Genomic DNA, 21,932 nt, shown 5'->3' with positions numbered 1-21,932 from the left:
GAATGCTTATTTACATTACCAGCAATAAGCCCCAATATGTTACAGTGATTAAACCAGAGTTAAGGGATATTGTTATGGCTAGGGTTGCAACAGTATGAGATTTTCATGGTATTATTACCGTCTCAGAAAATATCATGGTTTCATGGTATCATGGTATAAGTTATCAGTGAAAACATAAGGGTTATTTAATTGAATTTATTTGTTTATTTATTTTTTGAGCAAACACTTTATTAAAATTGAAACCATTTTTTTTATTGAAGTATGAGTAAAAAAAGTCTCCCTTTTGAAAATAAATAAAATAAATAGAATATAAAAGAATTATAATAATAAACCGAATTATAAATATGATAAAAATAGCATGTAACTATTTATGTTTACATGTTAGCTTAGCATGTTAAATTAAATACTAAATGAAAAAAACATCAGCTGTGTGAGCTTTTAAAGTAATGTCTTATGATTATTAACAATTAATATATACTGTAGGTGCGTTACAGCCTTTAACTCAGTGGTTCTCAACTGGTTTTGCTTCAGGACAGATTTTACAATGGAAATCAAGTAGTGACACAACATAGTAAAAACATAACCTGTATTTAATGTATCCTGGGTCGTATTTTCTTTTATGTTGCATAGATTTGTTCATGGTTTTCAAGTACAAGGACATGCATCAAGTGACATTATTTTTGTTGATGATGTCAACAACAAAATCTAAAGGAAGTTCCCTATCTGTCACTCACTCGACGTTATGTCGATGAGCTGACACTAGGGGTTCACTCTTGGGAGCCCAGACATCTCTGATCTTTGAGAAAAGGCCAATAAGATTTGGAATTTGCATGCCACTCCCCCAGACATACGGGTATAAAAGGAGTGCTGCTTGCAAACACACATTCAGAATTCTTCTTCGGAACCAAGCGGACGTATTCACAGAGCTGAATTCCTCCTGCTGTTCAATTCATCTCTCTCTCCCAAGCTGTTGGATCAACAGCCCATTACAGCGGTTCTCTGTCGATTTAACACGTTAATAACGTGCGATTAATTTTACAAAAAATAACGCATTTAATCGAAATGCTTTCCTGAGAGATTCAAGCTTGTAGTACCACCTATTTACTCCAGAGGGCAGGAAGTGAAATTTCAGCTGTGTGTGCAACGCACAGTTTATTACAGTGAACAAAACATTAACAACACTTCAGCGGACACACAACATAAACGTGCGAACCAAGGGATCTCAAGATGTGTTTAAAGATTGAGTATTAAACTATATTTAACTTGACACAGTGACCTAAACATTTTACTTTATGACGCAACACACCCGAGACGCGACTCAAGCATGTCTGACGCAGGTGGTATGGTCTTTACCTCATACATATTTAATTACAAATTACAGTTTCAAGTGTCCTTAAAACTGTTACACCGTTTTTACCCAGTCAATCTTTATTTAAGAAACATGCTCCCTGAAATAGATCCACTTTGCTCCTTCTGTAATGCTCTAGATGAAACTGCCCCTCACATTTTTTGGGAATGTGTCCACGCTGTAGTATTTTGGAAACATTTTTGTTTGTTTGTACGTACCTCTATTTTAACTAGTTTTTCTTTGCTTTATAAAGACGTTTTATTTGGTTTTCAGAGATTTGATAACTTAAGTTAATATTTTCTGATTAATCTGTTTATTTTTCTTGCCAAGTTTTTTCTATACATAAGTGTAAATGTATGTCTATAAAGCCCCTATTTGCACTTTTTTATAAAGACTTAAAATCTTATTTAAAAACTCTTTGTACCTCCAACAACTCCAAAGCATTGAAAACCATTGCAATATGTAATTAATATAATGTCTTGGCATTATTGTAATATATATCTGTAGTATTGTGTACTATGTATACCCCTGGCTTGTCACAAAAAAAAAAAAAAAAAGTCTGACGCAGGTGTAAATTGACGGGTCCTTAAACAAGCCCTCATAATAAATCTCGAACTGACTGACAAATTCACTTGTGAAATGGATTAATGTGAACCGTGTGCCAATGATTGACTTATGATCGATAATATAGTAGTAAACAATACATTGTATTCTAAAGCTGCTTTTTGAATGGTCTTATCAATGATTAACTCTTCTGCCACAAGAATGTAATGCATTTTAATTATCTGAATATTTTTTAATTTATATATATATATATATATATATATATATATTATATATATATATATATATATATATATATATATATATATATATATATATTTAAAACATTTTTTTGGTAATATTTAAAGATAACTATGTATAATTATTTCATCATTATATATTGAGTTATTGTTATATGAGGGGCTTTCTCAGCAAATATTTGTATGTGCGACTAATCGCGATTAATTAAACGTGACACCATGTAATTAATTCAATAAAAAATTTGTATCGATTGACAGCCCTAATATATATATATATATATATATATATATACACACACTCACCTAAAGGATTATTAGGAACACCTGTTCAATTTCTCATTAATGCAATTATCTAATCAACCAATCACATGGCAGTTGCTTCAATGCATTTAGGGGTGTGTTCCTGGTCAAGACAATCTCCTGAACTCCAAACTGAATATCAGAATGGGAAAGAAAGGTGATTTAAGCAATTTTGAGCGTGGCATGGTTGTTGGTGCCAGACGGGCCGGTCTGAGTATTTCACAATCTGCTCAGTTACTGGGATTTTCACGCACAACCATTTCTAGGGTTTACAAAGAATGGTGTGAAAAGGGAAAAACATCAAGTATGCGGCAGTCCTGTGGGCGAAAATGCCTTGTTGATGTTAGAGGTCAGAGGAGAATGGGCCGACTGATTCAAGCTGATAGAAGAGCAACTTTGACTGAAATAACCACTCGTTACAACCGAGGTATGCAGCAAAGCATTTGTGAAGCCACAACACGCACAACCTTGAGGCGGATGGGCTACAACAGCAGAAGACTCCTCCGGGTACCACTCAGCTCCACTACAAATAGGAAAAAGAGGCTACAATTTGCAAGAGCTCACCAAAATTGGACAGTTGAAGACTGGAAAAATGTTGCCTGGTCTGATGAGTCTCGATTTCTGTTGAGACATTCAGATGGTAGAGTCAGAATTTGGCGTAAACAGAATGAGAACATGGATCCATCATGCCTTGTTACCACTATGCAGGCTGGTGGTGATGGTGTAATGGTGTGGAGGATGTTTTCTTGGCACACTTTAGGCCCCTTAGTGCTAATTGGGCATCGTTTAAATGCCACGGCCTACCTGAGCATTGTTTCTGACCATGTCCATCCCTTTATGGCCACCATGTACCCATCCTCTGATGGCTACTTCCAGCAGGATAATGCACCATGTCACAAAGCTCGAATCATTTCAAATTGGTTTCTTGAACATGACAATGAGTTCACTGTACTAAAATGGCCCCCACAGTCACCAGATCTCAACCCAATAGAGCATCTTTGGGATGTGGTGGAACAGGAGCTTCGTGCCCTGGATGTGCATCCCACAAATCTCCATCAACTGCAAGATGCTATCCTATCAATATGGGCCAACATTTCTAAAGAATGCTTTCAGCACCTTGTTGAATCAATGCCACGTAGAATTAAGGCAGTTCTGAAGGCGAATAGGGGGTCAAACACAGTATTAGTAGGTGTTCCTAATAATCCTTTAGGTGAGTGTATATATATATATATATACACACACACACACACACACACACACACACACACACACACAAAACTTCCCTCTAAAAGAGTGGTGCAAACGAAAGCGTCTTTTTCAAGATGCCTTTTCATTTGTGTGTATTTTCTGGTTAAGGTCTCTGCTTCTGATGGCCACGATCGCTGTCTTACGTGTTTGAGTGCTACCCACGTGGAGTCAGCATTCGAGGATGGTTCATGTCCTCTTTGCGAGGACATGACCATGGCTATGTTGTGTTTGTGGCTGTCTTTCGTAAGAGAGCAAGCCACACCAGCGGCTCCCCGACTCGGTCCTTCTACCTATGGGTATGAAGCGGGGTTGGTTAGCACTTGGGGTGATACAGGGACATCAATGGGAGCTCTTCTGCTGGGTATTCCCCCATGGACCTCCCATTCCCGTCACGATCGTATGCTCCAACCGAGCTCTGGAATGAGGTTGCCGGTCTGTCTTATGGTGGGCCATCGATCTCGTTCGGAGCTCACAACGAAGACGAGTTATCGATTGCAGCAATGGAGAGGAGGCTGATCATGTCTGACACTGAGGACTCGGCTAGACTCCCACCCTCGGGTGCGGCAGCTCAGATGCAAGCAGAGGCAGAGCTGACGGCCATGCTTGCCCGGGCAGCTGCGAGTGTCGGGGAGGAGTGGAATCCTCCGCTCCTCCCCGAACCCTCGCGGCTTGATGATTGTTTCCTGAGGCCAGAGCGGTGCTGACGCATTCGTGGCAGGCACCCTTCACTGCCCGCACACGGTCCGTGAGCTCCTCCACTCTCACAACCCTCGATGGCGGGGCAGCAAGGGGCTATTCGAAAATTTCCAAAGTGGGCCAAGTGGTTGCAGAGCATTTGTGCCCGCAAAGCGCCGCCACTTGGCGGAGTCCTCCGAGGCTCCCGTCCAGGGCCTGTAGACTGAAGTCATCACTGATGGCTAAAGCCTACAGCGCTGCTGGACACGCCGCTTCCGCCTTGCATGCCATGGCGCTCCTGCAGGTACACCAAGCCAAGGCACTTAGAGAACTGCACGAGGGTAGTCCTGACCTGGGACTAATGCAGAAGCTGCACTCGGCGACCGACTTTGCCCTCCGGGCAACAAAGGTCAAGGCGTGGGCTCTCAGGCAGGCGATGTCCACCCTGTTGGTCCAGGAACGCTACCTTTGGTTCAACCTGATCGAGTCGCGAGAGGCCGACAAGGTTAGTTTCCTTGATGCCCCCATCTCCCAGGGGGAGATCAAGGGTGGATGAGGAGCAGATCCTCTTAGTGGCCCCTTATTGGCCCTCCCGGACTTGGTTCTCGGACCTCATACTCCTCGTGACAGCCCACCCTGGCGAATTCCCCTGAGGAAGGACCTTCTTTCTCAGGGATGGGGCACCATCTGGCACCTGCAACCAGACCACTGGAATCTCCATGTCTGGCCCCTGGATGGTACACGGAAGACTTAAGTGGCCAACCATCTGCAGTAGTAGACACAATCACTCAGGCCAGGACCCCCTCAATGAGGCGCCTCTATGCCCTGAAGTGGCGTCTATTTGCTAAGTGGTGTTCTTCCCGAGGCAAGGACCCCCAGAGATGCGCAGTAGGATCAGTGCTTTCCTTCCTGTAAGAGAAGTTGGAGGGACAGCTGTCCCCCTCCACCTTGAAAGTGTATGTGGCCGCTATATCTGCGCATCAAAATGCGCAGATATAGCTCTTTGTCTGCTTTAGTGGACAGCGGAAAGGAAGCGCTGTCTCCAAACAGAGGATCGCTCACTGGGTCATCGATGCCATCACTATGGCATACCATGCCAAGTATGTGCTGCCCCTGCTGGCCTGTGAGCCCATTCTACCAGGGGTGTTGAGGCTTCTTGGGTGTTGTTCCTCTCTAGCAGACATCTGTAGAGCTGTGGGCTGGTCAACACCTAACACCTTTGCATGTTGAGCCAGTTTCGTCCCTTGTGTAATCAGGTTTGGGTCAGCTGGCCAGGTGTACCGCTTGCGCATACCGCCTTTCCCCTCCCTTGAGGTGAAAACGTGTGCTCTTTTCCCAGTTGCGTTTGCAAAAAAGTGTGAACCCTGGACGTTCTTCCTCCTTAGCCCAGCGGCCGACGAGCCTTCGGAGAGGCTCGCCTCTGCCCCAGTACGTGCGTCACTTAGGCCCCCGTACTAAGGTAAGTGCTCCAAATGTGCTGGTTTTCTCCTTAGGTGACCCCATGTGATGTATATTATGCAAAATGGTTTCCCCGCTGGTAAACCACGTCTTCCTTGGGCAGAGGGCCCTCTGTCCTTGGTCACTGTGTTTGTAGTAACTCCTCCTCTCTTTGGGTAGGACCTATCATGGCGCCGCTCTGCAGGACATGCTTCCGCTTCGACCCGGTAAGACTGTGTGCTCTATTCCACTTTGAAGTCCCCCCCTTCTCGGGGCTGGGTGTGGTCTCCGTGGTGTCCTCCTCTTTGGGGAACAACCCCAACATGGACCTTATATGGCCCCCAGCTGAACGATTTCGCACCTTTTTTGGGGAGAACAATAGAGAGAAGTCTACGGCTGGGCCAGCCAGTCCTTAAACTTCTGAGCAGTTAGCTGCTCCCCAAGGGGGAGTGGGATGCAAATTACACACGCCAATTCTCATTGGCCTTTTCTCAAAGATCAGAGATGTCTGGGCTTCCAAGAGTGAACCCCTCAACTTATCGACACAACCTCTCATTCCCTCAATCAGGGAACGGAGGTTACGGAAGTTACATCAGTAACCATGATGTTTTCTCTCCACCTATTTTAAAAATTGAAGAGCATATTTACTTATATGAGCCCATTGTTATCCTGTTTGTTTTCTAATTTCAAACATATTTCAGACAGAACATACATATTACACGGGAGGAAAGGATCCTCATTACCATGGTTATGTCAGTGTAGCTAGTCTTAAATAATAGTAATAATAATAACAAATTATAGTATTTATGAAAAATAACATCTTGAAACTTTAACTACAACTGCCACTGTATAAAATGAGGTCATAGATTCTACCTTTAGATTATTTACTATGAAACAATAAAATGTTGTCAAAATATAACAGCTACTTTTACTCATGTAAAATTGTTAATCAAATCTGTAAAGGTGATGGTGTGTAATTATTATAATTTTATTTTTTGGCACATAGCACAGTGTTGCTCTTTTCTGTGTGTGACGCAATTGACGAAAGACAAGAAGGAAAGGTGATGCGCACGCGCATGTGAGATTCTCCATCCGGTTGCATTTTTTCTCAATACCATAGAGCACATGGTATGATAACCGTAAATTTTAATATCGTGGTATACCGTAAAACCGGTATACTGCTGCAACCCTAGATATGTCATGATTTTAATGTGGTTAAATCACGGTAACACACAGTCTTAATAATCTTTATGCTTATATAAAATGGTGACAATCCCGGTATGTTAAAGTTTTAAATAAAAAAGTAATTTATTATTAATAATTATAATAAATACAAATCTTCCACCATGTAATACAGTTCATTAGCCTTAGACCTGAAACATACTCTGTTAACACAATCACTTTTGCTAAAACAAAGTCTAAAACATTGTTGGAATTTTTGCTATCAGAGGTTTATGTAGAATGTTTTTCCCCCTCCAGAATATTCCTTGCATAAGGCCACAAAAATGAAAATGTGAGGAGCAAAATCACAGTGTCTTCATAGTTTTGTGTTGGGAGGCATTTATGAGAGACACCATGACCTATGCTCTTTGTCACAAATATTTAAGAAAAAGCTAAATTAAAAAATATAATTTTTTTATATAATTTTGTCATTTTGGGTTCCCTCACATTAGCTTTATTTTTTTTATCCCCTTTTCTCCCAAATTTGAATGCCCAATTCCCACTACTTAGTAGGTCTTCATGGTGGCGCGGTTACTCACGTGACTCATTGAGCATGACACCACGGAGACTCCCAGCATGTGGAGGCTCATGCTATTCGTGATCCACGCAAAACTTACCACGCACCCCAATGAGAGTGAGAACCACTAATCGTGACCACAAGAAGGTTACCCCATGTGACTCTGCCCTCCCTAGCAACCAGGCCAATTTGGTTGCTTAGGAGACCAGGCTGGAATCACTCAGCACACCCTGGATTCAAACTTGCGACTCCAGGTGTTGTAGTCAGCGTCAATACTCGCTGAGCTACCCAGGCCCCTGAAAACAGTCGTTTTAAAATAAATAGCTTTACAAAAAGTAGGGACCGATGACATTAGACTAGAAGATTGCTAGTCATATCAGATAAATCAAATGGAAATTATTATTACTTAGCTAGCAGGCAAATAGACCAAATTAGTAACTGGTTTAGAGATTGGCATTGTTACCAGCATAAAAGTTTTTTTATTTGTCCTTCCTTCCTCGAAAATGAAAGCACAGCAGTATCACAGTCCATAATAAAATGCCCCATTAGAGTGGGTAACGTTATCTAACGAACTACCGCGCAAAGAGAGCTACCTGGCTAACAAATAAAATTTCTTACAGCAAGAAAACCTCCATCTCTGGGTTTTAAATACTTTAAGATCTCAGAGTTGTCACAACCTCTAAAAAGCCAATCCAATATTGTATTACGGTCTCTGTCACTTTTCCTTTTTGCTTGCAGACTATTTTTGGTTAGCAATTTCCCTAGAGGTTTGCCATTTTGAATGATCAAATGGACATTTTCACTCATTTGTTGTGCCTACAAGCTTTCCGCTTCTAACTACCACCACACCTATCACCGGACATACACACTCTGTATTAGCTGGACCTTCTTTTCTTTACAGACATGATGTAAACACACATGGATGAATAACGAAAATAAGCAATTTCCTGCCAAATCTTTATTATAGGCTTACCATAGTGAATCGACAAAGGCAAAAACATGGTTTGGAAGACAGATTGTTGGTGTACTTGCTAAATTACATTTCTATCATTTCTATTCTATTTGTATTCATTTCTAACAAAAAACTAAAGAAAGTTTTGCTTTATATAATAGATAAAGCTTTTACGAGGAAATACAACTTTTTGAGGTAACACAAAACTATTGCGAATGAAAGCAAAGCTCTTTCAGAAAATAAATTCCCTCCCTGCACTTTAAGGGGCTCTGTAGAATAAATATGGGCACATCTTGCCCCACAATTCACCAGACTTAAGTGCATTTGTCTTATTATCACATCATTATCCCTTTTTTCCTTTTAATCCTCATAACTCATCTTAGCCCAATGGCTTATTTTAGCCCAGTCCCCCCAATTGGCCATTTTAAGGCTTCGAACATGGCTTGTCCAAGCAGAATAACACCGTAACTATTTATTTTACACATTCACAATCCATCTAGTTGTAAAGAGACAGGCTCATGGAGTGCAGTAACAGGCTGCTTGTTGTATCACACTGAGGACAGTGACAACATCTGTCTCTGAGTCAGAGGTCTGACCGTAGCATATGCTCACTGCTGACATGAGTCTGACACTGTTCTGTAGGATGCTGTTAATACGGTCAAAGTAAAGCTTTGTGAAGGGCAAGCAGTACCACAACAGCGTTTGAGAATAAGGGGCATGTTATGAACAATTGTGCGTCTCTGTGTAGCACACTCTTTTCTTGTCATGTGTGTTAAATGTGTGTCACTGTCCAAGCGCTGATGACACTTCTCCTGTCTTTCAGCTCAGTAAGACAGCTGTCTTGATCTAAACAATCTCTCCATATTCTGCTCAGACCTTTAGTGTGTCTGGCTCAACCTTCAGTAAGAAACTCTCTGCTGTGTTTGCTCTTGATTAACTCTTGAGGTATCATGATGCTGAGAAATACAGAAATCCATAAAAGATCAAAACATGTTTCTCTCCACTATTTCATTCAGTCTGGGTATTTTCATTCTAGAGCTTTTAGTGCAGACCCAAGTTTGTTGGATGTCAGAGTTTCGTTCGTTGAGCTGTTGTGAAAGCACACAAATGTTTTTGTAACTTGACTGTGGTGCAAGCTAACCACATCCAAATAGACCTGAAAATGGGTGTCATCAGTCAGGGTGATTGTTTGGCAATTTTAACCATGCTTGCCATGGCAGATTAACCGAAGTGTCAGTTCTATGATCTACTGACAGCTTGTCAATGGATGATAAATTATTTAATAAACAATGTGCAAAATCTTCATAAAATTTCAACCATTTATGTATGTCTTGTTTGCTATTATAAATTGAAAACTATAAAGGTGTAAAAATAAATAAATAATACTTTTGGCTAATTTTGAACCTAAAAAATGCTAATAAAGTGCTTAAAGGATTGCTCCGGGTTCAATACAAGTTAAACTCAATCGACAGCTTTCACTTTGTACCATGATTACTTTCATTTCAAGACAGATACAAAAAAACACAGGCCTCACCGGCTTAACATTGTAGGCCAACAGAACGAGTCTCATATCTGGGGAAACCTCATACTTGCTGGCTTTGTACATTTCCTGGAAGAAGAATAAAAGACAGAGAAAAGGCATATGAGATATTTTACCATACAGTTTCATTAGCACTTTCCTTAAATGACTTTGACAGATTGTTTCTCGCAGACACAGGGAAATTGTGGCATTAATCAAAGCCACCACAATTTTTCATTCTGAACTAACACGTTGTGTGTCCTTGCCTTCCCTGTTCTTACACTGATGCTGAATTACAACTCACCAGACTCTCTTTAATGATCTGAGCTTGTTAACGAGCTACACAGAATACAGCGCAAAGAATGGATGGTTTCAGCTCAATTAGTAACAATACAACTGTCAGCACTGTGATATGATGACTGAGACAATGGCGTAATTTATACTGCAGATCATGTAGCGTGCTAATGCTTGAAAATGCACACATGTGTGATTTATCTTCCATAATGTGACATTTTGCTAAGTGAAACTGAATGCACATGAAACAAACAGAAAACAATGCAGTGCAGGATTTGATTGCCTCCATTGGGATTGTGAATGCAAGGCTGTGATATTATTGCTTTATATTATTTTGCTCCGCCTGAGGAAAGCTGTTCTATAGGAAGAGACAATTAATACATTAAGATGAAAGATGAAAAAAAAAAAGCAAACATTTTTGTTCCCCCCTTTAGAATGCAGTACAGTGTTCCACTAATTTTAAAGGTAAAATTTAAAGGGTTATACTATTGTGGATGAAGAAAGAGGAGGAGTAAAATGATTAAGAACACTTACAAACTTCCTGTTGGTCACCAGGATTGTACTCTCGTTGGTGTCCATGTTAAAGCGGACCACATCGCCATCACGGGTACGATACAGGAGTTCATTACCTAAATGGAGATACGATGAGAGACACAGTTAGTGGGAAAGGGTGGGGGAAATGCATTAGTGTGTAAAACTATGTGCGCTCTGAAAGTTATGTTCAGGTTGCTGCAGACTGCCTTTAACTTTCGCTCTTCTGTCGATAATCAAGTCAATGTGCATTTCAAAGTTCTCGAGCTGTACCAGGGGGACGATAGTTGAACTGGAATGATAAAAGTTTTCTTTTAAGGTTTTCAGCTAGTGACAATGACTTTGGCAAGGACATCAACCAAATATCTTTGAAAGGTCTGGAATGTCAGACATGGCCCTCGTGAGAAGATCGCAAATTGAGCAAACAGCCCCATTGCCGATATTTTATTGCGGATTAGGGAATGGGACGCAGTCTCTTTTTTTTCTTTTTCTTTTTTTTTTTAAATCATGCTTGCATAACTAATCAGTGATAAGAGGTGACACAATTACCTTCACAATAACTTTAAAGCCAAAGAGGAAAGCACTGAAATCACAGTAATTCTAATGGGTCAGATAGCTCCGGTCACACGGAATGCATTTAATCGTTTTTTTTTTCTACGAACGCATTTATTTTAACCTTTATTTAACCAGATTTAAATCTTTTTTACAAAGAGAGACCTTGACAAAAAAGGCAGCAACCAGATCTAGAGAGCATACCACATACATCAACATGCATCCAAAAGATTCTAATTCCTTGGACTTAACTATCATTTTAAATTCACTAAGTTAATAAGATCTTGAAGTTTAAGGACAGACTGCAAATTGTTCCAAGAAAATGGTGTTGAAAACAAGACTTTTTACCCATTTCAGAGTAAGCTTTAGAAGTACAATATCCTGAGAATATTCCATAAACACAACATTTCTGCATCATAGAAAACAGATAAATAACTAGGTAACATTCCAAAAAGAGCTTGTAAATAAATATATACAAATGACTATGCATTAAAAATGATGGCCAGTCGACTTTGCAGTATATTGTACAGTGGTAAGGTTTGAGCAATTAATAATAAACCTTAAGGCCTCATGGTAGACAACTTCCAGCATATGAAGACAGTGTACAGATACATTCAAGATTATCTGGTTCATTAAATGTCAATGTATGACTGTCTGCCATGTTTGTGACCAAATTCCATATACCTTCAATGTGCAGTGCTGTTGGATGCGGCAAAAGCTGGCTACATTTTTGTTTCTGTTTATATGTAAAGAAAAGATGATAACGCTGTACCAAAGCCAAAATGTAATTTTTGTTCCAGTAAAGTTTTATATTTTAAGTGACATGGGGGGGTCAAGGTTAATTGTAACACACAGTTATAAAAAAAACACTATAATATTAATATATAGTATATATTTAATGTGTATATTCTACTTTGAATCAATAAACAACACATCAAAAGATCATGAAGCACAGACTTTATTCCCACCACCAGACTACAATGTGAACATATTAATCTAATTCACTAATATGCCTCGGTTGCTTTGTGTGTATTCTTTATGAGTTTAAAGCAGCTCTTACATTCATACAGATGGGATCATCACAGATGTTTTGTAATATTGTGACCAATATCAGTGAAGAAAACAACAAACATTTGTAACTTCTGAATGAGAGATGTTTACGGTGATGTACCGAGAGGTGTGTGCACTTGCCGATCTCACATCAGAGATGAATCGTGGATAAAATATAATTACATGTCCGCAAAAGTCACATTTGGCAATATTTGTGCTGACCTCAGAAATGTATACATCTTTCATGGGACTTGGCATGGATCAAAAGTGTTTTTTGAGGTTTTTCTTGATATCATTTTAGGGATATTTTTCCATTCACCACCATTACTTCCTCCCGCTGATGGTCACAAATATGGTGGATATGGGGAAAAAGTGATGTCACTGAAGCAGGTCAATAAACAGCCCACCATAGTCAAGAATAGGCAATCATGTTGTTTCCACCAATATTATTCTCATATCAAGTGAAAAACATTTGAAATAGAAGGCTATTTTCAATTTCAGCTTATTCAACTGCTGTATATGAGGCAGAAAATAAAATGTAATTAAAAAAAAATAGTATTTAAATTTAGAAATCACTTCAGAGAGTAGAGTGACAATACTTTTAGTCCATTTAATGTTGCTTGAATTTGTAAAAATCATAAACTTAGATTTATCCACATTTAACATTAGCTTCAGCTAATAAAGCGTCTCAGGTTACATGTGTAACCCTTGTTCCCTGAAAAAAGCAGAACGAGATGCTGCGCTTTTGCTAAGCGCTACGGGGAACAACTCTAGCTGTGAACCGAGCTGAATAATGTGTGTAACACGTCAATGTTTGTAGACCAGAATTTATAGCCTCGGCTGATGTAATCATTAGATGCACCTGCGGCCAGGCTATAAATGGATACGTCACCAGGTGTCGTCAGATACTTCTTTTTGAAGAGCAGTCCTGGGACGTCCCAGTGCGGCAAAGAAGTGCAGCATCTCGTTCCGCTTTTTTCAGGGAACAAGGGTTACACATGTAACCCGAGACGTTCCCTTTTCAAAAAGCTTCACTTTGATGCTGCACTTTTGCTCAGCGCTACGGGGAACGCAATACCCACGCCGCCGCACTGGGGCTGTCCAGACCCCTACGGTTGTGGTGTGCTCACAAGAACGCGAGAGTTCTCAGACATGAGCTTGAGATGTCGACTCAAGGGCGTAAGAGCCCAGAGTAGCATAAAAATGAATGTGTGCAGAGAGGACCAACCTGCCGCACCACAAACTTGTTCGGTGTCAACTCAAGGGCGTAAGAGCCCAGAGTGGCAAGAACATCCAACCTATAAAAGTTTAATGAATGTGCGCGGAGAGGACCAACCTGCCGCACCACAAACTTGCTGCAGAGGGAGACCTCTAGCCAAGGCTTTAGAGGAGGAGAGCCCTCTGGTAGAGTGCGCCCTAAAACCTACTGGCGAAGTTTTACTGCGCGCCTCGTAGGCCCGGGCAGTAAGGTCCCTCACCCAAAGTGACAACCCGGTCATGGCTTCAAAGTGAAGAACTGCTGCCCTGACTTTACGCCACTAGCAAACGCGGTGAACATAATTCTGAAGAGCACAGACTGGACAAAGTCTGAGTAGTCTTTAGCTGCTCCGGCATTACAAACGGCAGGGAGCAGAAGGCTTAGAAAATGACTGGCCAAGGGTCGCGAAAGGCACCTTGGGCAGGTAATCAGAGTGAGAGTGCAAAGAATGCTTTTGGTCCTACCTGGGGCAACTCAAAACAGGCCGGCAAATCAGACAGAGCCTGTAGGTACCCAAGTCTCCTTAGAGACGTAATTGCCATATGAAAAACCATCTTGAGAGTCAGAAGTCTACCAAACGCTGACATAGATCTTACCCTATGAAGAGGTCCTAGCAAGGATGCCCACCCGCCCACCGAGGCGTGGCAAACCGAAGTGGAGGCCACATAGAACCTGGCAGTGGTGAGGCAAGTGCCCGCTGACAGTTCTTTCTACAGAGACTCCAAAACTGAAGCAAACTGGCATTTAGCTGGTTCTGTAATATGAACTTATTAGAAGGAAACGCATGCAGGCATATTAGTGCCATGTATACGCCACCACGATCAGCCCCCCCCCGGGGGTGGGGGGGTTATTGACTCAGGGAGAAGTAGAGGAGACATTGCACTATCAACATAGGCGAAGAGGTCCTCTTCTGCCCTGTAAAATCTACCCAGATCAGTTCCAAGTGGAGGGGGCCCTAGCACTTGAAATGGTCTCAATAACCTCAGGAGAAAGCCCTGCGAACCTCAGTTGGTACCCTACAGGGGCCAAGCATGAAAGGTTTCACAATTCGGGCCGGGGATGAATATGTCCCCTGAGCCTGAGAAAGAAGGTCCTCCCTGTTCGGAATCGACCAAGGCGAACCGTAGAGGAGAGATATTAACTCCGAGAACCATATCCTGTTCGGCCAGCGCAGCGCCATAAGTATGAGGCAAGACCCTTGCTGGTGAACATTGGCCAAGACTCCTGGGAGCAGAGAAACCGGGTAAAGAAACGCATAAAGACGCACTGTGGGTCATGTATGTGACTTAACTTCCAGACCCAAGGGGGGGGGCTGGGTGACTCAGGGAGAAGTAGAGGAGACATTGCGCTATTCATAGAGGCGAAGAGGTCCTCTTCTGCCCTAAGATCTCACCCAAACTTGTTCCAAGTGGAAAAAGCCCGGCATTTAAAAAGGTCTCGATAACCTCAGGAGAGAGCCCTGTGTCCCTCAGTTGTTACCCTTAGGGGCCAAACATGAAAGATTCCACAATTTGGGGCAGGGATGAAATATTGCCCTGTGCCTGAGATAGAAGATCCTTCCTGTTCGGAATCGCCCAAGGCGAGCCTTTGAGGGAAGAGATTAGCTCCAAGAACCAAGCCATGTTCGGCCAGCGCGGTGCTATCAGTAAGAGGAAAAAACCCTTGCTGGCGAACTCTGGGCAACTACTACCTTAGGGTGGAGTTCTTAACTCCCCTGTTGGTATTTTCTGTCTGGACCGTAAATCTGCTCCCATATACGGCATCAAGGGATATAACTGACCTGAGTGACAGGAGCTTGCCCTGGGCCCTAAGGAGAACCCAACGTGTCAGAAATACAGCTGACAAGAACGTGGGTCTCCTTGATGATTTATGTAAGAGGCTACCGCTGTATTGTCCACCCGCACCAAGACATGGCGGCCTCAGGAGGAGGTATTTCAGGCCCAGAAATACAGCCATCAACCCGAGACAGTGACTGTGACAACCGAGCTGATGACCCTCCTATCCCCTTAAGCTGGACGACCACTTAAGGCCGCTACCCCGCCCATCAGGGAGGCATCTGTCGTTAGCAGCCTGCGACAACAAGACGCACCTAGAGTGGGACCCAAGGCAGAAAACCGGGGTCTGAACCACACAGAAAGGGAACGAAGCCTGAGGCGCGTAACCCTATTTAGCCTAGGGGTTTTGGCCCTTGGAAGAAATCTCCTGGCTTTTGACCAGGGGTCTCATGAGCAGAAGCTCCAGAGGGATCACCGTGGACGCGTTCGCCCTGAGACCTGGAAATCGTTGATACTGATAACAGTGCAACCTTGACCTAGCCTGACTTTGCTCATGGTGATCTGAATGGACTCAATACTAGCGGGAGACAGTTGTGCCCGCATTGTGATTGAACTCCATACAATGCCCCGATAGACAGTATTCTGAGTGGGAGAGAGGACGCTTTTCTTGGCGTTGAGCCTCAACCCCAGAGAAACAGATGAGCTAAGACGATGTCCCTGTGCTGAACTGACAGTTCCTGGAACTGCGCTAGGATCAGCCAGTCGTCTACATAATTCAGAATGCAGATGCCCCGGAGTCGCAAGGAGCCAGCGCTACATCATGCATTGTGAATGTGCGGGTAAAAAGGGCTAGGCTGAGTGAAAGAACCTGACCCTGGAAGACTTCGCCCCCAGAAGTGAACCTCAGGAACTTTCCATGTTGTGGCAGAACTTCTAAATGAAGTATAGAAGTGCGTCATAAGATCTATGGTGACCAGCCAAACGAGTTGTAGGGCTTGAGACACGACCGTCTTGACAGGCATCATCTAGGACTTGAACACCCACGGGTAGTTCAAGCTTTAAGATCTAAGCCAGACGCCACCCCTCACCCTCCATGGGAAACGGGAAGTATTTAGTGTAATAACCTAACTCTCTCTCTGGAAGGGGAACACATACCATGGCCCCTTTAACCAGGAGATTCAGTTTTTTGTTTTTACAAAAAAAAGAAATCCGGTTTACGGTAGTGAGAACACGCCGTTGAAACACGGAAAAGATGCGAGTGAATTAAATCCTGACGCCCTTATAAGACCCATAGAAAAGAATATATCCGGCAGAAGTTTCCACGCTGCCAGGATCTCTGAGATGGGTATTATATTTGAACACTTCCTGTTGAGGGGTTGTCGGGTGTTTCGCGTCCTGAATAAAATGAAGGAACAGCGAAAACACCCAATTTTGATGGAAGCCATCTGCAACCCGAAACACCAAGAGGTGGCGGGAATGGAGGGGCTTCGAGGGGGTACCGGGAGGGGTGAAGTGAAGCACGCGCCCCGTCTCGAGGGGAGCTACACACTAATCTAGGCGCAAGACCGTCAGGGTTTTCTCTTGGGTCTTGCTTCGGGGGCTGGCGAGGGCGACGAGACTGTCCCCAATCCCTGGGAGGAGGAGCACGACTCGCCACGCTTTGCTTTTGAGCCTCCCTTCAGTCAGGACCGAGGCGGGTCTGAGGCTTGCTCGTCAAGCGCAGAACCCACACTCAGGTCGTCCAGGAGGTCAGCCTGGTACGCCTGTAAAACAGCATAGTGTGCAGAGCAGCACCAGCCTGACCTGCTGCTTGATAAGCCCTTCCCACTAAAGTTGTCCTACAAGGCTTTGAGGGGAGAGAGGGCTTCTTAAGTGACGATGCCGAGCCCGGCGAGAGATAGCCTGCAAGCGTCTCTTCGACCGGCGGCATCACTGAATACCCCCGTGCCTCACCACACACGATAGTCGAATATAATGACGTCGAGGGTATGTGAACACGGGAAGAATATATATATATATATTTTTAGGGGTTCTCCATGAGCGATAAAGCTCTTCATGGAGGTTATCAAAGAAGGGAAGGGACCCATGAGGCGTTCCCTTTCTTCGACTGGAACATAAAATCTATCCCCTAATTTGGAGCATTTGGGGGTCTCTTTTTCGCGTGGCCAGTCCAATCTGGCAACCGCACGAGTAACAACATCGAGCAATTCCTCCGTAGATTTTCTATCGCTGACAGAAAGCTCGGAGGCGGGAAGAGAATCGCGAACCACCTCATGATCCGAAGAAGCGTCGGAACGCGCTTCGAGATCATGTGAAGGACCAGCTGGGTTTGGGGAGAAAGTGAGAGAAAGGGAACAACCCATCTCTTGCTCCTCAGCCAAATCCATGCAAGAGCCCCATGAACTATCTATTTTTTTATTTTTTTTTCGTGAGTGCTGACTCCCGGAAGAAAGCGAGGCGAGCACGACGCACTCTGCTTGTTAAAGCAAATCGCAGTGCTCGCACCCGCCCTGCTGCAACGCGAGAGCAGCTTGCTCTTACCCCCAAACAAACAGCAAAAACTGATGTGTGTCATCTTCAGCTATAGAGCGAGAAGAGGGGAACACGCACCGTTTGCGGCTTTCAGTCATTCTCTCTTTTTTTCTTTCTTTTTTAGAAATATATATATATAATATTTTCTAAACAGAAGAGAAAAGAGAACAACGTTCACTGCACACTGCCTAACTGATTCTAACTTCTAACAGAGAAAATAAAGTTTTGACAGGGTTTGTGAAACACACAGAAACAGAATCGCTCTGAAAAAAGAGTTTCTGGTGACGTATCCATTTATAACCTGGCCACAGGTGCATCTAATGATTAAACAGCCGAGGCTATAAATTCTGGTCAAAGATCATTGACGTGTTACACACATTATTCAGCTCGGTTCACAGCTAGAGTTGTTCCCCGTAGCGCTTAGCAGCGCAGCATCAAAGTGAAGCTTTTTGTAAAGGGAACTTTTAAATCATTATCACATAAAAATCTTTCTGCAAGCACTTAAAAGTTTTACTTCTGGTGGATTCACAACAATAAATTACAAAATTATTAGCATAAAATGGACTGAGGAATTTTGAATATTTTACCCCAAACAATTTATATACAAACTCAGCAAAAAGAAATGTCACTTTTTCAGGACATTGTATATTAAAGATAATTTTGTAAAAATCCAAATAACTCTACAGATCTTTATTGTAAAGGGTTTAAACAATGTTCTCCATGCTTGTTCAATAAACCATAAACAATGAATGAACATGCACCTGTGGAACGGTCGTTAAGACACTAACAGCTTATGTATATTTAAGCAATATCACACGAGCAAGAGTACGATATGGTCCTACATCAGCACTGCTGTGATTCAGCCTCAGACCCGGTGCCAATACAGAGAGATTGGAAATGGATTTGTAATTATTAAGGAGTGTTGAATATCCTCCTTTCAATAAGGGGAATGACATAAGAAACCTTCCAGGCCTTAGGTATTATGTTTGTTGCCAAAGAAAGATTAAAAAGATGAGTCAAAGGCTCTGCAATGAAATCAGCAGCTAATTTTAAGAAAAGAGTTTCTTATCTATCAGGGCCAGCCACTGTTCTAGGTTTTTGTTTTTTCAAGGTATTATGAACCTCTGCAACTGACAATAGACAATAGAGCAAAACTAAAAGTATCAGAATTAGCAGAACTTCTTTACATTTAAAATATCTACCACAGCAGGATAACTAGAGTTAGACATAAACAAAGATTCAAATGATCCAAACTGTTCATTAAAACAATTCAAACATTAAAAGAAGTTTATCTGGTACAATTTCATCAATCTTCATATACAAAATATTACAGCCATATAGTGATTTATCTTTCTTCCAAAACTTCCTTGGGTTGTTTCAATTTTCTGTAGACATTGATAAATAAAACTCCTCAAAAGAATAACAATTATTTCTTAACTGTTAATTATTTCTTCACATCCTTATTTCTTCACTTTTACTACATTTTTAATGTCTGTTTCATATTTTTAAGAAGGATGACATGAAAACGTTCCAGGCCATATCAACATTATCCATATGAGCAATTCTATTCCAGTCAAAATAATAGAAATCATATAAAAATGCCTGCTCCACAAATCTCTTCATTTTTCGCCTCAACAAGCCTTACATTTAGGAATCTCTAACCACATTAATCACACAATGATCTTGTGGGACATAGGCACTTATATCATTGTGGAAAACACAGACAACAGAATATTTGAAAGGTGCATTAGTCAAAACAAGATCAATCACTATGGAAGCCCTGAACCACAAGGTGGGAAAAAAAAGTTGTTTATTTTTAAAGTTATCTTAGTGCCTATGTCCTACAAATTGTTTTTTGATTGCGTTAGACTTTTTCATCATCAATCATTTTGATGGACAGGGTAGTAAAAATTCTGTCATAATCTATTATTACCCGTCATTTTAATTTTCATATTTTAATGATAATAAGACATATAATAGCTTTTATTTTCATTCACATTTTCTTTTTTAATCATGAACTTACAGGACGAGCATATAGCAGATTATGCATTTATTTATTTATGAAGAGAACAGATGAACAACAGAGACATCACACGAAGCAGATGAATGTTTTTTTTCCTACAGTGACAGCGGAAGCCACTAAAATATGAACAACGCAATGTATATAAAAAAAATTAAAATACTATAAAAATATGAACAAAACACGTAAAAAATGAACTCAACAGAACTCAATCGACAACTCAAACCTTCCTCCTGGTCTGCATCGACTTAAACTGGATGCTCACCTACTGATGCTGAGGCAATTGTCATTTGATTTTGCATCTTTTCCTTTTAATTTGGTTCTGGAAGCAGAACCCAGAATCAAGCCCCGCATTGCCCTCCACATGACAAGATTTGCAGAAAGTGTCACAGAGGGGCGATTTCACCAGTTTGCACGTAAAAAAGCTGGGAGGTGTGCACACTAAACATTGAAAACATGTATTTGGAAGAGAAAAAAAAACTTTCAGTTGCTTTCATAGCAGAAAGAAATAAAAGGACTCGTTTATGTTGAGGTCTAAGCGTTTTCTTGGTGAATTTAAATTGTTTAAATAACTGGGGTCTCTGATATTCGTAAATGATAAGGTAACATTTAATTAAAAGAACTTATGAGACTTTCAATGTCTCTTCACAAATTTGGACAGTTTTTAAACATTTCTTGTTGCTTAGTACTCTCAAAGACATTACTGGTGAAGCAAAAACGTGTGAAAAACACTTTGGGGTAAAGTCACTTCATAGACTTCACTGTATTCTGCAGCGCTGATGTGAGTAATGTTAAAAACCCTTAATGCATATAAATATCCCTCACTTATGCACATCAATCACAAAAGTGACCGATTATGGTTTCAAAACAGCAAATTCTCCGAAAGATGAGGAGCTTGGATCCCTGAAATTATTATTTTTTTTTCATGCATTTATTTATTTAGTGGTATTTGATAATTTTCCACAGCACACCGGACAATCATTCACGGCAGTGGTTGGGAAACACTGATCTACAAGTATCTTCAAAAAGGACTCCAGAACCCAACTTCTCTTATGTTAAAGCCTGGATAATATAACACAAGTTACAGTAATATAAATACACATGGAATAATGTACATTAAAATAATGTACAGAATAACATTTTGTATAAAATAGGATGCATATATTAAATATAATATAAAAGAAAAAACTGGCTCACTGCTTTATTTAAATTATTTCAATACTTTGTTATATTATCCTTGCAATAAAAATACCAGTGTGGTTCAGCAATTTGTTTGTTTAAAACATTGCATGGGATATTTTACAACAAGCTTAGTCCAAACGAATTACAGAACCTCACTGCTATTTTTAATGAAATGTCATGAGAATATAGCAGGCATAGTGATATACATATTATATCATGTACATTAAGAAATAAACACCATAAGCATACTTTCAAAACAGGCTGTGTGTCACGATTCACTGTTGTCTGGCCTGTGTTTCTCCCCTGTCATCTGTTCCCGGACTACACTTCCCATAATTCCCTGCTCTCATCTCTGCCAGCTGTTCCCCATTGTTCCTCACCTGTGTTTAATTTTCTCTTTAGTCTTTGTGTATATAATGCCCTGATTTCTGTTCCGTCTTGGTCTGTTGTTGTATGTACCTGTATGTGTTTTGACCTCCTGTTCCCTATCCGTTCCTGTTTTTTTTTTTTTTGCTGTTCCTGTGTTATTTCCCATCGTGGATGTTTCATTTGTTCATTTTATTGAATATTTTAAGCTGCATTTATCCTGCTCCTGGTCCATGCAAACTGATCCAGTGTGTGCTGGAGGCATTCAAGGACAGTATCATCCGCAAAAAGCAGAGACATACGTTTTTGGCCACATAAAATGCCCTCCTGACCTCGGCTGCACCATGATATC

General features: G+C 41.5%; 1 protein-coding gene across 2 annotated transcripts in view; it reads right to left on the bottom strand.

Moving 5' to 3' along the window:
- LOC127634470 (dipeptidyl aminopeptidase-like protein 6) overlaps window positions 1–21,932 on the bottom strand; it is a 483,292-nt gene that overhangs the window by 67,188 nt on the left and 394,172 nt on the right. For both annotated transcript variants that reach the window (XM_052114057.1, XM_052114056.1), the window contains exons 4-5: window positions 10,849–10,943; window positions 10,036–10,110 (exon numbers count right to left, since the gene is read on the bottom strand). In XM_052114057.1, the coding sequence (XP_051970017.1) occupies window positions 10,036–10,110; window positions 10,849–10,943 (170 nt within the window). The remainder of the gene's footprint in view (window positions 1–10,035; window positions 10,111–10,848; window positions 10,944–21,932) is intronic.

Source organism: Xyrauchen texanus, chromosome 41, assembly GCF_025860055.1.
Source record: "Xyrauchen texanus isolate HMW12.3.18 chromosome 41, RBS_HiC_50CHRs, whole genome shotgun sequence".
NCBI lineage: Eukaryota > Metazoa > Chordata > Actinopteri > Cypriniformes > Catostomidae > Xyrauchen > Xyrauchen texanus.
This window is presented reverse-complemented; position numbering and strand designations above follow the sequence as displayed.